Below are 15,184 nucleotides of genomic sequence, written 5' to 3'. Positions count from 1 at the left end.
CTAAGCCGGCAGGTGGTCATCCCCCAAGGGGTCCCAGACTGCAAGAGGGCACAGGCTGGGCTGAAGGACCCCCCTGAGTGCACAAATTTTTGTGCACCAGGCCTCTAGTCTTAAATAAATAAAGATTATATCTTATATGATCACTTTTTTTTAATACACTACCAACTATTTTTTCTAATGCAGCAGTATTTCCTAGGCCTCTAAAACTCACCTACTTTCTTCACAGGCTTTTCCACTTCCAAAGGAGACATTTTTACTTAATAAGGCCAGGAAAATGATGGAATAATAGACCATGCGTCCAAACAGTGCAAGCACCAGTCACCTAAGGCAACAGTGCATGCTGTGTCCTCTTTCTGGTCCAGACATAACATGAATGATTTTGCTGCAAACTCATCTATTTCATGTGTTGTTTAAATTTGGATAACTAATACAGGCTAACATTTTTTTTGCAAGTTGTTACAGTATATATTCAGAAAATGGGAGTTGAGATAGGGCAGACACCTGTGTTCTTGTTTATCCCACAACAGCCTTTGAGTTCAGATGGTGGACCCTCCACAGGAAGGTGTGAGGCTTGGAGATATGGCCACTGTCAGAAGTGCAAGTGGAGGATGTGGCCTGAGAGCTTCTGCATGCAGTACCTTTACACCATCCCCACCACTGAAGTGACACCAGCCTGGAAAATCCTGTGAAATCAGAAATAGGGCTTGTCCGGTTGGAGGTTAAAAAGGAAAAATGCCCTCCACACAGGGCTGGGTATGTGCTGGCACCACTGGGTGGTGGTCCCCTACCTCAAAGGTTGGGGTGCAGCCTGAGATCCCGCTCACCAGGGAACTGCTCATGCATGTCAATCTGCATACATCTTCAGGGGGTTCACAGATTCTGTGAGAACCATCTGTGGGTCCAAGGTGGGAGCCGTATGTGGTTCCTGACTTTTAATTCGTTTCCCTGGAGATGATTTTATTGAAAGTGAGGCAGTGAAATGAGTCTCCTAGAAAGGACCCGTTTCGACCTCAGCTCTGCCTCTCAGTGGCTATGTGACCTTGGGCAATTACTTGCCCCTTATGAGCTTCTATGGGGCACCCATATGTGGTTCTGGAACCCAGACCTACCCTGCCTCTAAGGCACCACCTCCTCAAGTTAGAGTCCATAGCTTACAGTTTTCAGGATTTTTGAACTATTTGTTAAGACTCTGGTTTTGGTATTAAGTTTCAGCAATCCCTTAATCTCTCTGATTGGCCTTGGGTGGAGGGCAGGATGGCTAAGATGAGCTCCTTGGTCTGAAGTCAGATGCAGGTTTGCATCCCAACTCATCCACTTACTGGCCCTACGATCTTAACCTCAGTTTTCCTCATCTATCAGATGAAGTTAGTGTTATCAACGTACACATACAATGGAATGCTATTCAGCCACCCAAAAAAAAAGTATTGACATGCTACAACGGCGATGAATCCCGAAAACATGCCAAGTGAAAGAAGCCAGACACAAAAAGTTACGTATTGTTTGATTCCAATTATATACCCCAAACAGGTAAATCCCATGAGAGAGAACACATTGGTGGTGACCAGGGGCCGTGGGGGGAGAGGGCTGAAGAGTTTGTGGTACAGAATCACCTTCCAGGTGATGAAATGACTTGGAACTCAGTAGAGGGGGTTGCACAATGTACTAAATGCCCCTGAATCTTTTGCTTTATAATCATTATTAGTGTAATATGAATCTCACCTCAATAAAAAATATTAACGTTGTCAACCCCAGAGGATTACGAGAGGATTGTGTGGGTTGGTCCTTGCAAGGTGCTTATTAGCACAGTGCCCAGGTAATAATGTACTTTTAGTCTTTTGCAGCTGTGACGATTCATGATAGGGGATGAGTCATTGTGTCCTCTATTAAGGCAGTTACTTGTGCAGTTGACTATTGTATGTTGATTCTCTGAGCTTCAATTTTAGAGGACGTTTTCTGCCCTCATCCCCAAACTGTGAGGGGAAATGGTGACATCTGTGCCTTTACTGCCCTGAGTTCTCCCTAAAGAATTTCACTTCTGTAAAGTAATTGGTTCAAACGTAATGCTTGGTAGGGATTAAACCTACATGAATGGGACACAGTTTCAGGCAGGCTTACCAGGCTGCAGTTGGTTAGATTTCCCCGTGATTCTGAGCCTAGGAGTCTGAAAATTCCTTGTTACTTACTGATTAGTTTTTATTTTTGTCATAATTATTTTGACAAAATAATTCCTAATTATTTTGCCTTTATTGTTAAAGCATTTTCATTCTTTCTTTTTTTAAAAAAAATGCTATCATTTACTTCAATGTGGTTTTTAACTTTTCCCTCGTGGGGGAAGTTTTCCCTCGTGGGGGAGTACTTAGGGTAAAAAGAAATGAAATGCCTCTCCCTACCACCCACCTACCATTTATGATTTTACCACCCAAATTGAATTTGTAGAAATCTGATTACAGACTCAAGTAATTATCCCATGAATGTTAATTTATTTAAAACTCTGATGCCCATTTCTAAAATTGAGAGAGATTTAAACCCATCAATTTAGCTTAAATCTTTGCTTTTTATATATATGCTGAAAACATTTCAAGTCTTGTTACCATTTTGTGAAATATAGGGATGCCTCACTTAAAATACATGATATGAAAAAACACATTTGTGAAATGGTTAAACTAAGGTAATATTTTTTTTATTTCAAAGCAATACAATCTAAGTTATTTTAAGTGGAAAGCTTTAAGCATTTACATTTTTTGGAATGTTTACATATTCTGAAACAATATTGCAAAGGTAGATCTTCTTCCTAACTTAAATGTACATTCTGATAGAGTAGAAACAGTGGCATCGGGAACACTTGGTCCAAACTCTAAGTCTAGCCTAGGAAAAGAGTGGCCACCTTGGAAACATTGCCTAATCACTCTGAGTCTCCGTTTCCTCAGCTGTGAAATGAGGATGACTAATACCTCCTGAGTTTGTTTTGCAGACTAAATGAGATGACATATGAAAGGATCCAGTACATGGTAGGTATACCTCTTTCCCTTTCAGATAAACCAAAAGTGTAAGCATTACCATAACCATTTCTCTAGTTTATGCCCTGGTAGGTAACACAATGGAGAAGGAGGTGATAGAAAAATAGTTTGAGGTAAAGTGAAGACAGCTCTGAAGATGGGGGAAGGTGAGGTAGCAAGCACTTCCTGAATTAAGGGAGCTAGATACGGCCTCTGTGGGCTTTTCAAAGTGATGTTGATTTGGGTTTTCTTGGTTATAGTAGTAATTTATGCACGCTGTAGAGGCTTTGGAAAAATACCTTTGTGTGGGTCATCAAATCAGTAACACTGAGACAAACTCTGACCTCTCTGTGAAAAGGAGCCCAGTGGTCTGTCATCCCATACCAGGGGTCCTCAAACTACGGCCCTTGGGCCACATGCAAATACAAATATTGTATTTGTTCCCGTTTTGTTTTTTTACTTCAAAATAAGATATGTGCAGTGAGCATAGGAATTTGTTCATAGTTTTTTTTTAAACTATAGTCCGGCCCTCCAACGGTCTGAGGGACAGTGAACTGGCCCCCTGTTTAAAAGTTTGAGGACCCCTGCATAAGCATTGAGGGAAGACCATGTGTGCGTGGGTCAGTGCTAAGTGCTGAGATGAAGTGCGTCTGGGGAGGTGGCAGGGAGAACTCTGAGACTTCATCTGGGAAGCAGAGCTGGTACCAACGCTGAGTCTCCTCGTCCTTCTCAAGGCATGATAAAGAAACTTAGCTGGCATGATAAAGAAACAATCAGATTCTCAGTTTATCATTCTAAGAACAGAGCAACATTGCCATCTATTGGTGTTATGAGATGCTTAATTTCCTTTATTGGGGTAAACACTGGAGGGTGGTATTGTGATATTACCAGTAGGAACTTTATAGCCTGCTGAAGAGAAGAAATAACAGGCCGACTACTGCCAGAGTCACCTCCAGGTGGGAACGCAGCCTCTAAAGTAGAGAATGGGGACTGTGGCAGCTTTCAAAAGGGATGTAGCACTAAGACAGTAGCATGAATTGGCATTCCTAATATTGATCTTACCTGAATTGCTTTTTATGACATATTACTTACTTCCTCTCCGAATTTGAATGTTGATGAAAGCAAAACCCTTATTTTCGCTTTTATCTTTGCGAATGCAAAAATTACTGGCCCAGTTGCTGCACATCCTGGGTACCAGGTCACCAGGAGGCCCAGGAGTTAAGTGCATGGACTTTGCAGTCAAACGTCTTTCAACCCTGGTTTTGCCACTGTTTCCTCAGTTTCCCTTTTCATCTATAAAATGATGCCAGCATAATGTTAGTGCCTACTTCACAGGTGGTCTTAAGTGAAAGGGAAGAATAAGAAGTGTTTATTCTGGTGTGGAGACCTTTATGAATACTTGTTAACTGCAGCTGCTATGATTACCAATAATCAGGTAAAGAATGGGACGAGAGAAGGGGAATACTAAGCATGTTAAGATCAAGGGCAAATTGGAATACTATTCCCCAAACTCAACACATTTTTATATTTACCCACTGAGATCTTTACAAATTCTTGAACACCACAGAATAGCAGTCAGAATAGCTGTTCTGTTTAAAGTGGTATCATGTTCGCCCAGCCGGCTTGGCTCAATGGTTGAGTGTCGACCTATGAACCAGGAGGTCACAGATAATCAATGATTCTCATCATTGATGTTTCTATCTATCTTTCCCTTCTCTCTGAAATCAATAAAAATACATATTTTTAAAAAATAAAATGGTGTCATGCTCTGGGTGGGAAGTTTTGTTTTTCTCTAAAGTACCAGAACTTATCGCTTCTCAGCCTTTTGGCTAAGATCAGGTGTAGTAAAGTACCAGCACTTACAAGTACAAACATTGGTGTGCCTGCGTTTTTTCCCACTGAAGTTGCCACTGCTGAAACGTTGACCAGACACCTCTTTGGAAGCAGGCTTTAAGGATCTGTAGCAAGTTTCCTGAATATCTATATTACTAAGTAATTATTGGTACTGTGATGGTGGGTACATTGAAGATGGGTTGGTGCTTTGAAGTTGAGTACCTTGAGGATGGGTTTGGTTTTCAGAAGTGAGACATCACTTGGTGCCCAGGGCTGGAGAAGATGATGTGGTGGAGTCGATCACATTTGGCCAAAAACAAAGTGGTTTCTGGCAGCAGGTTCCAAAGAGGAAATTCTGAAATGTTTTGCTGATTGGCTGTGTAAAGTGTCATGATTATTTGGGTATACAAATTCTAACAAGCTTGTTAAAATCACCTCGTTTTTTTTTTAGTTGCTTATCCCAGCTTTCCCCTTTCGTCTTCTGAGCATTAGAAAAACAAGACATCCTTTCACTGAGTCCTTTCTGAAGTGGCACTTAAAGTGGGAAGAGAAGGTGCTGTATGTAGTAAACCCAGCCGCTGACCTCCTGTCAGGTCAGGCAAAATGAGAAGGAAACCGACTGGTGTTCTGCTTCTGAGGAATTGCCAGTCCAGTTTGTGCGTATGGATTAGAAAGGCTAATTCAGGGGTGCCCATTGCCTCACTTAGATTCTGAGGCCTTTTCTTTTTTTTCCTTTTTTCCCCTATTGTTGACCACCAAGAGGTTACACTATGCGTTTCAAAGAAAAACATTGAGGTGAAAATACTCATTATTTCATAAATTGTAGATGTCTTGCTCACCTTCTTACAAATGCCCCCACCTTCTGGATTCACATGGAAAGGTGAATTTTCAGCTCTCATTAATTTATAGGAAGAGTTTTCGTTGTTCTGGGAATAAAATATGCTGCCACTTGATGCTTTAACATGGATTCTCAGTTTGAAAACAAATTCTATGGAAAGAATTTTGAAAACCCAGGGCAATTTTTATTAATTTTGTAAATTCTTATACTGCAGTAAACTGAAGTATGCTTAGAGGGAAGCCCTATCACTTTTTTTTTAATTAACCACAGGTCATTGTATTTAGAAATCTCTATGATCTATTAAAAGTAGTCACCCCCAAATATCCTGTCCCTTCTGCGTTTACACAGCGCACTCAGCACAGACCACTCCCCGGAGGAGGACTTGGCTCTTGATCCGGGTGGTCGATCACGTAGAAGCCATGCTCCTCTACCGCCCGGTACAGCGTGATGTACTTGGAAGCCTTCCTGGTCCTGGGGACCACAAATTTCTCCGTGAACTCATTCTTGTCCAGTTGCTCCCTGCCTTCTGTGGCCAGAACGCAGTTAATGAATGTGAGGGTGTAACTGTAGCAGTTGTGGTGTTCTTCTTCGTACCTGCAAAACAGGGACGTGGAGAAGAGAAGGCTTAGCTTTGAAAGCTGCTCAGGGCCTTCCACAACTGAAATCGGGCTCACTCGGCGAGCTGGGCCCCAACCTGGGCAGGGACGCTTGTCCTCTTGGGCTAGTGCAGATTGCAGCTTAAGTACAGAAGAGACTTAACTGAATGTTCAAAGTGGTGAGTGAAGGTGCACATTAACCCCACCTTGGGGAACTTAATTTCACTGAAATTCTAGATTCTAGAAGCAGAATTTCATTTCTTAAATTTTAGGATAGCCTACATTTCAAGGGTAGCCTGAAAACAATTTAAATGGACAAGTATGCTATATATCCAAAGTGTTAAGGGAGCAAGGAATTGAGAAATTAATTTCAAAATTGCTAAAACCAAAAAATAGAACCTTAAAATATTTGTAAATTTTGAATATCATTTAAATTTTTTGTTTTATGGAACATAATATCACAGCTTTTGCTGTACATATTACTATTGAGTGTTAAGTATGTAAAAATACCTATTCAAATAATGAGAGTTCTAAGTTCTGGTCCTTTCAACTCTTAAAATGCTCTGATTCTATTATGTATTACTAGAGGCCCAGTGTACGAAAATTTGTGCACTTGCAGGGGGGGGGGTCCCTCAGCCTGGCCTGCGCCCCCTCGAAGTCCAGGAGCCTCCTGCCACCACCACTGCGCTTGCAGCTGTCAGCAGGGTTTGTGGCTGAGCGGAGCTCCCCCTGTGGGACCACACTGACCACCAGGGGGCAGCTCCTGCATTGAGCATCTGCCCCCTGGTGGTCAGTGCATGTTATACTGACTGGTCATTCCCAGTTGTTTGTTAGGGTCAATTTGCATATTTCCCTTTTATTATATGTAATATACGCTGGCCCACCTCTGAAGAAACCCCTGCTTAAATTCTGTTACAGGTGCTACTACTAAACGCTGCTCAGTGTCCTTTGTGAGTTGATCACATTTGTGTGGCAAATGCGGGCCAGGGAACAGGTGGTCTCAGCAGCCCCATACCTGTGAGGCAGCCAGGCCCCCGTGGTGGAGAAGTCTTCCAGGTACTTGTCCCACTGGTCCATCAGTCCAAACATGCCAGGCTGCAATAATGGGACACTTACACTCTGCTCCCAGCCTGCTTCATCTCGCTGGACACCATGCATAGTGTAATTATAGACGACTCCTGCAACCAAAGCCAGGGTCATGCAGAAGCTTGAGGGACGTGCACCTCTGTGAAAGGGTGCTGTCAGAAAATGACAGCAGCCCCACAGTAACCTGACGTATCGGAAGCCCAGGTTGCACTTTCTGATTCCTGCCAATTAGCAATGGGCCCCGAGAGGCTCTGGGACCTCCTTCCTCCAGGATCATCAAGTTCAGGAGGCAGCCACTCGCCTCGGAGATTTAGAGAAGGTCTTGCCTGGAGTTAAGGAGAGGCTACGGTGCCCCTGCCTCCCCTGCTTTCTGCAAAGCAGTTCCTTCAGGGAAACCCAATTCTTGCTCCACCTGCTCTTCAGCCCTCTGGAGTCACCCCCAGGAAACAGACAATCATAGGCACCAGGATCATCATCTCCAAATATTTTTGTTGAAGTTCTCTGTTTACAAATGGGCCTGGCTTTCCTTCAGTCAGCAATAAATTTCTAGTGGTCAGACTGGTGATAAAGTTTACTGTTCACATGGGTAACTCTGAGTTCAAAAACCCAGTCCTAGGTTTCTGTTCACAGTATCAGTTTCTCCTGCCTCAAGGAGGTGGACAATGGCTCACCTGGCTGGCTTGCTCTCCATTCCCAGGCCTGCAACTCCTACAAGTGGCTCACCAGGCCCTTTTCCTGCAGACAAGGATGTTCTGGGTTCAGGGGTTGCAGACCCTGTGCCCTCAGAGCTAAATCTGGCCAAAAGGACTGTTTTATTTAAACATGCTGCTGCTGTGTTTTTGTTTTTTTACAGAAAACTGCTGCAGGCTCCCCCACCTGCTCAGGTGTCATATCCCCTGACTTATCCAGAGGTTTCTGCCTAATTCCTGGAGACCCTGGAGTGTGAAGACCCAGTAGCAGTGGGCTGAGTGAGTACAGGATTGGAGAGCAGAGGGCCTGGGTCCGGATTCTGGTTCCCACACCCGATGAGGTCTTGGGCAACTCAATCTCTCCAGAATTCTGTTTTTTCCTTGTTTAAACACCAACAAAAAACTAAAAGGTTTCTGTCACTCTTGGCTGAGAAAACATTAATGACCTTTTTCAAATATTTAGTATTGTTAGTAATACTTTGCTGTACAGTCAAGTGTTTCTCATTTGGGGGGATAGTAGCATCACTCACCTCATGGCCCAGCAAGAGAACCCAGGGACCAGAGGAATTCCTAGTTAAATGTTGCACGATCACTTTTCTTTAGAAATGCCACTCTCATCTGGATACTTTGGGGACTTTTTAAGCTTTAAAAAAATATGAAAATGCACTCACCATTTGTGTTAGTTATTCCAACATGAAGATCAGACCTTCCATCATAGTCTCTGAAAGAAACAAATATTTTTTCCTCATTTGCAAATGTCTGGCACAAAGAGTTGGTACTTAGAGTGGGGGAGTGATGGGCCTCCTCGCTTGCCTGGTGCCAGATTGCCAACAGTGTCCAGGTTAGTAAAAGCCCTGTTTCAAAGCTGGTTAGGCCAATTCTACATTTGAGATCTAAAATTCCCCCCTGCCCCCATGTATTTTGTTGCCCCGCCCCCCAATGCTAAATGTGAGTGTGCTAGAAGGCCAGTCCTGCTAGAGCAAAAAGTCAGCATTACACCTGGCAGAGGAGCCCACCCAGAGGTGAATTGTTGAAGGAGCACCTTATTCTCTCCTCCTTTTTCTGTGAGGTGACAGCCCGTTCCTCAGGCAAACATGGGTGAGAGGCTCCTGATGCCTCAGTGGATTCTGCCTCCCAAACTGATATGGCCCATTTTGGTCTTGTAGCCTGTGGCCACACCCACTTCTCTTGGACAGCCCTTGTTTCCTGGAATTATTATTTACCTGAGACTGGACAATAGATGTATAAGTCCGTATAATTTAACCTTCGTATACAGACCCAGGCCATCACTTACTAGCCCTGGGACATTGGGCAAGTCATTTACTCTCTCTAATCCATTTCCTTCACTATAAACTGGGAATATCATAAGCCTCCTAGTGAGCTGGTTGTAAGAATAAAATATCTATTGAGTGCCTGCCACACAGGTTATTTTTTTTTTAATTAAATCTTTATTGTTCAGGTTACATTTGTTCCTCTTTTTTTCCCCCCCATAACTCCCCGCCTCCCAGTTCCCGCCCCACCCTTCGCCCTCACTCCCCACCCACTGTCCTCATCCATAGGTGCACGATTTTTGTCCAGTCTCTTCCCGCATCTCCCATTCCCCTTTCCCCCCCAAGAATAGTCAGTCCATTCCCTTTCTATGTCCCTGATTCATTATAATCACCAGTTCATTCTGTACATCAGATTATTTATTCACTTGATTCTTAGATTCACTTGTTGATAGATGCATGTTTGTTGTTCATAATTTGTATCTTTACCTTTTTCTTCTTCCTCCTCTTAAAGGATACCTTTCAGCATTTCGTATAATACTGGTTTAGTGGTGATGAACTCCTTTAGCTTTTCCTTATCTGTGAAGCTCTTTATCTGACCTTCAATTCTGAATGATAGCTTTGCTGGATAAAGTATTCTTGGTTGTAGGTTCTTGGTATTCAGCACTTTGAATATTTCTTGCCATTCCCTTCTGGCCTGCAAAGTTTCTGTTGAGAAATCAGCTGACAGTCGTATGGGTATTCCCTTGTAGGTAATTGAGTCTCTTTCTCTTGCTGCTTTTAAGATTCTCTCTTTGTCTTTTGCTCTTGGCATTTTAATTATGATGTGTCTTGGTGTGGTCCTCTTTGGATTCCTTTTGTTTGGGGTTCTCTGCTCTTCTTGGACCTGTAAGTCCATTTCTTTCACCAGGTGGGGGAAGTTTTCTGCCATTATTTCTTCAAATAGGTTTTCAATATCTTGCTGTCTCTCATCTTCTGGCACCCCTATTATTCTGATGTTTGTACGCTTGAAGCTGTCCCAGAGGCTCCTTACACTATCTTCGTATTTTCGGATTCTTTTTTCATTTTGCTTTTCCGGTTGGGTGTTTTTTGCTTCTTCGCATTTCAAATCTTTGGCTTGATTCTTGTGCTCCTCTGGTCTGCTATTGGGTGTCTGTATAATATTCTTTATTTCAGTCCGTGTATGCTTAATTTCTAGTTGGTTCTTTATCATAGCATCGAGGGTCTCATTAGTTTTCGTGACTCTCTCCTCAAGTTTATTGACAGCTTCTAGCACATTTTTGCAAGCCCTCAAAATTGCGATTTTTAGCTCTATATCCTCCATTTCTGTCATGTTTTTTTGTCTCTGCATTTTTTATGCTTTCTTGGTGCACCCCCTAGTGGTCTTTGTGCGCAGTCTTGTTCTAGTTAAGCCTTGATTGTTCTGGTTAAAACTAGAGGGATTTGACCACCAGGCCGACTCCACACAGGTTATTTTTAAATAATAAAGCTCCTTTATCAGACCACAGGTCTGAATATTTGGTTCCTCATTAAAGCAAGCAGTTGCAGGTTTTAAAATGACCAAGGACACACATGGCTGCCCCATCTCTTTAGAGCAGTCTCCTCCAGGTCATCTTGTTGGAGCCACTTTGAGTTTTTTTGAGACCCTGGGGCTTCCAGAGGTTGAAAATGAGGTGTGGCTCGGTGGTTGAGCGTTTACCTATGAACCAGGAGGTCACGGTTCAAATCCTGGTCAGGCACATGCCCTGGTTGCAGGCTCGATCCCCAGTGTAGGATGTGTAGGAGGCAGCCAATCAATGATTCTTTCTCATCACTGATGTTTCTATCTCTCCCTCTCCCTTCCTCTCTGAAATCAATAAAAATATTTTTAAAAAGAAATGAAATGAAAATGAAGCTGAGAAAAACAGGAATAGTCTTGGGTGGCTGATGACAGCACAACACCTGCCGAATTTTCTACCCCAAGCTTATTCCCTGAGCACATCACTGCCCTTGGTTTCCTGCCTAAATCCTAGCATGTCCTCCCTCGTTCCCTTCTTTCCTTCAGTTATTTCTCAGTCTTGCAACACATGTTTATTGGGTGTCAACTATGAGCCTGTACAGTCAGGTATTTGTCATATTTTGAAGTGAAGGGCTAGTGACATATGGTAGTTAGCTGGCAAGTGAATAGTCAACTCTGATGTTCTCATCCCAAGCACACCTGAGGGCATGAGAGAGTTGGGAGCATTATATCGGGATGATGCACATGGACACGCTTCCTAAAGCATGTGCCATCATTCAGTAGCATCCCTGCTCTCTTGCAGCCAGGCTTGTCCATTTGTAAACTCCACCAGGACTCTCAGGAGGCACAATCCTTTCTTTTGATTTCTGAAATCTGAAAGTCAGGTGGTGCCTGCAATAGAAATAAACCAGCTCCAGTCTTCAATTTAATTTACCTCCATGCAAAAGAGTCTTCAGGCTCCGTACATTGACCCTGCTTGTCAGAGAGATTACAAACTAACTCACAATAAAGGTATTTTGATAAGCTTGGCTGCTGGGTCATTTTTTTTCAATTAGCCTCTTAGCTCAAAATCTATGGTTAAGTAAGTCTCCAGACTATGGATTTTTCTCTCTTAAAATTGTATAAGTAGGCTTGCCCTTCATATGTTCTTGCACTTACCACTCCAGGAAAGTATGCACATCATCTATTTCTATAAAACAAATAGGCCTACATTTTAGAATTAAATGCCAAAAAAACTGGAAAGAATTATCCACCACACTTCACTCACACTGTAAAAGAAGGTTTTAGTGACTACAACACAGAAGGAAAGTTTGCACAATTCAATGTAACACTTAAAAAACACTGACGTTACCTAAGAAACGTCCCTTGAGTTGGCCTGAGGAGGAATGAACACTTTTCTTGATGCCCATTGGCGAACGGATTGGAGATGCTAACAGGTGCTTCCTCCAGCTTCCTGGAGCCCACATCCCGCCGGCAGAGGGGGCAGCACCGCGGCACACTGAAGCTGTAGATGTGTTTCCTGCAATGGTTGAACTTAATTAAAGGCTTTCCGGCCGCTGCGCACTGCATGGCTCTCCCGTCCTGGGCAGCCAGGGACGGTGTCCCCAGACTTCCTTTTCCTGATGGCACAGGTAGCAAATTCCCGCAGCGCGAGGAACCTGATCAGCAATGACGTCATTCTGATTGACGGCCTCAGAGCCAAACCGGGTAGAATTAACCAGGACAGTAACCAGGCCGCCCCTAAAACTAGCGCCCTAAAGAGCTTTCATTTTCCTTTCCATTTGTGCTTGCTTACCAGACTGTTTTTCCAGCCTTCATACATTTTGCAACTGTTGGCAGCCAGCTCCCACTCATCCTGTAAAGCCCTAGGTTTCTGTAGAACTTTCTCAGCTTGCTCCGGCGTTCCCGTGCCCTGCGGCGCTGGATTCATGTTTCCACCTGAGCACTGTCCTTTAATTAGTCATAAGTCTATACGCCCCTCGGAATTAGGCATCCTCACTTGTTTTTGTGTTTCTAGCAAAGTTATATCGTTTTGGCTTTGAATAAGTAACCTTACTTTGAGGTTACTCTCCTTTGATGCTTTATATTGTAGAAGTAATCTTGCTCATAAAAAAATTAACAGCACAGTAAAAATAAAGATAGAGGTTACCCTAGTTAACCAAACTAAAAGGATAACAGACAATTCCACAGTGGGATTATACTACAAATAAAAAGAAATCAATAAGAGAAGGCTAACTAGAAAATTCCCAGTAGTTTAGAAATTAAGCAGCATACTGCTAAATAACTTATGGGTCAAAGAATAAATAACAATGGAAATTAGAAAATATTTCTAATCTAATCGTAATGACATTAAAACTTGTGAAATACAACTAAAAGGGGCTGAGAGGGAAAATTATAGCTTTAAATACTTAAAGAAGAAGCAGCTAGAAAACAAGAACAATTTGAACTTAAAAATATAGAAAAGGAAAGATAATAAAGATTAGAACAGAAATCTGAAGTAAAAATCACACATACAATACAGAAAATGAACAAAGCTAAAGTAAACTGCAGGATGAGATGGCTCCCATGGTAAATTATTCTGAACATTTAAGAAAAAATGAATACCTACATTACACAGACATTTTCAGAGAATTGAAAAGAAGGAAGACTTCCAAACTCATGCATAGCTCAGATACTAAAACTTGACATGGACATTCTGAGGAAGGAACACTACAGACCACTACCTCTCATGAACAAGGATAAAGAAATGCTAAACACAATATTAACCAAGAGAATCGAATGATTTATAGGAAGAATAATGTAACAGAATAAAGAATAAAACAATATGGCTTTCTCGATAGATGGGAAAAGATTTGATTTTTTTAAAAAGACATGTTCATGATAAAAACTCTAAGAAAACTTGAAAGAAAAAGAAACTTCTTTAATTTGATAATAAATAGCTTCAAAAACCCTAGAGCTAACATTTTAATTAATGGTGAAATACTAAATAATTTCCCTGAATTCAGGAACAAGACAAGGTTGTCCACTGTTACTTTTATTTAAGGTTACACTGAGGGTTCTCAGCAGTAAGTCAAGAAAAAGAAATAAAGGATAGCTCAGTTGGTTCAAGCATTGTCCTGATACACCACGGTTGTGGGTTTAATCCTGATCAGGGCACAAAAGAATCAGCCAATGGATACATAAATAAGTGGAACAACAAATTTCTCTCTCTCTCTCTCTCTCTCTCTCTCTCTCCACTCTCTTTCCAAGATCAATAAATAAATTTTTTAAAAAAGAAAATATATAAATATAGCATGGAACAAGCAACAACAATTAGGACATTTTTAAAAATATCATTTAAAATAGGATCCAAAAACCCATCTAGATACCTAGGAATGCATCTAATAAAAGTTGGCAAAGACCTATACACTGAAAACGACAAATTTCCCAATGTAGTTCCTAAATTTCTGAGAGAAATTTCAAAAGTTCTAATTGGAAGTATATACTGTGCTCATTCATTGGAAGACAATATTTTTACAAAAGCAAAGTAAAAGAACTACATACAGTTATATGTTGTTCTTATAGTATGTATAGATCAACACTGACAGCTATATGTTGTTCTTACAACACATATAGGTCTCACCTGTATAATGTTGGTCAAAAGAAGACAAAGAGTACATACTGAATTATTTCATTTATATCAAGGTCAAGAACAATCTAATTTGTGATGATAGAGGTGAGAATTACACTTATCTTTGGGAGCTATTGATTGGGAAGGGGCATAAGGAAGCTGGGTATTGATAATGTTCTTTTATCTGGGTGGTGGTTTCATCAGTGTATTCATATGTAAAATTCATGGGGCATATGTATTTTGTCTGTTATATTTCAATGTTTAAAAATTTTTAAAAGAATTTTTTAAAGGCAATAGGAAATCATTGAAATGGATAAAAGAGTTTAATGACATGATCCGATTTACTTTAAAAAAAAAAAAAAGGTTTTGTGTAACAACAGACTAGAAGAGGGCAGGAGCAGAAACCAGAAGAGCAGTTAAGAGGCCATTGCATGGGCCCGGGTGAGGAGTGAGGGTTGCTCAGACTAGAACCATGAAAGTAGAAATGGAGACAAGAGGATTCATTGGAGAGCAGGATCTGCAGGATATAGAGAACCAGAGGGACGTGTCAAGAATTATCTTTCTAGCCCTGACCGGTTTGGCTCAGTGGATAGAACGTCAGCCTGCAGACTGAGGGGTCCCAGGTTCGATTCCAGTCAAGGGCATATACCTTGGTTGCGGGCACATCCCCAGTAGGGGGTGTGCAGGAGGCAGCTGATCGATGTTTCTCTCTCATGATGTTTCTGTCTCTCTATCCCTCTCCTTCCCACTCTGTAAAAAAATCAAATATA

At 41.8% G+C, this 15,184-nt stretch overlaps 1 protein-coding gene across 3 annotated transcripts in view; it reads right to left on the bottom strand.

The window, feature by feature from the left end:
• Positions 1–4,768: 4,768 nt before the first annotated feature.
• MKRN2OS (MKRN2 opposite strand) overlaps positions 4,769–15,184 on the bottom strand; it is a 10,862-nt gene continuing 446 nt past the window's right edge. Inside the window, exons 1-5 of one of the 3 annotated variants that reach the window (XM_014542741.1) lie at positions 12,600–12,772; positions 12,156–12,323; positions 8,710–8,759; positions 7,279–7,441; positions 4,769–6,261 (exon numbers count right to left, since the gene is read on the bottom strand). In XM_014542741.1, the coding sequence (XP_014398227.1) occupies positions 6,021–6,261; positions 7,279–7,441; positions 8,710–8,759; positions 12,156–12,323; positions 12,600–12,658 (681 nt within the window). In that variant the 5' untranslated portion in view covers positions 12,659–12,772 and the 3' untranslated portion in view covers positions 4,769–6,020. Of the gene's footprint in view, positions 6,262–7,278; positions 7,442–8,709; positions 8,760–12,155; positions 12,579–12,599; positions 12,773–15,184 lie in introns of those variants that run through there. The other 2 variants (XM_014542740.1, XM_005870040.2) reach the window with 2 other exon arrangements.

This window comes from Myotis brandtii, unplaced genomic scaffold, assembly GCF_000412655.1.
Source record: "Myotis brandtii unplaced genomic scaffold, ASM41265v1 scaffold312, whole genome shotgun sequence".
Taxonomy (NCBI): Eukaryota; Metazoa; Chordata; class Mammalia; order Chiroptera; family Vespertilionidae; genus Myotis; species Myotis brandtii.
This window is presented reverse-complemented; position numbering and strand designations above follow the sequence as displayed.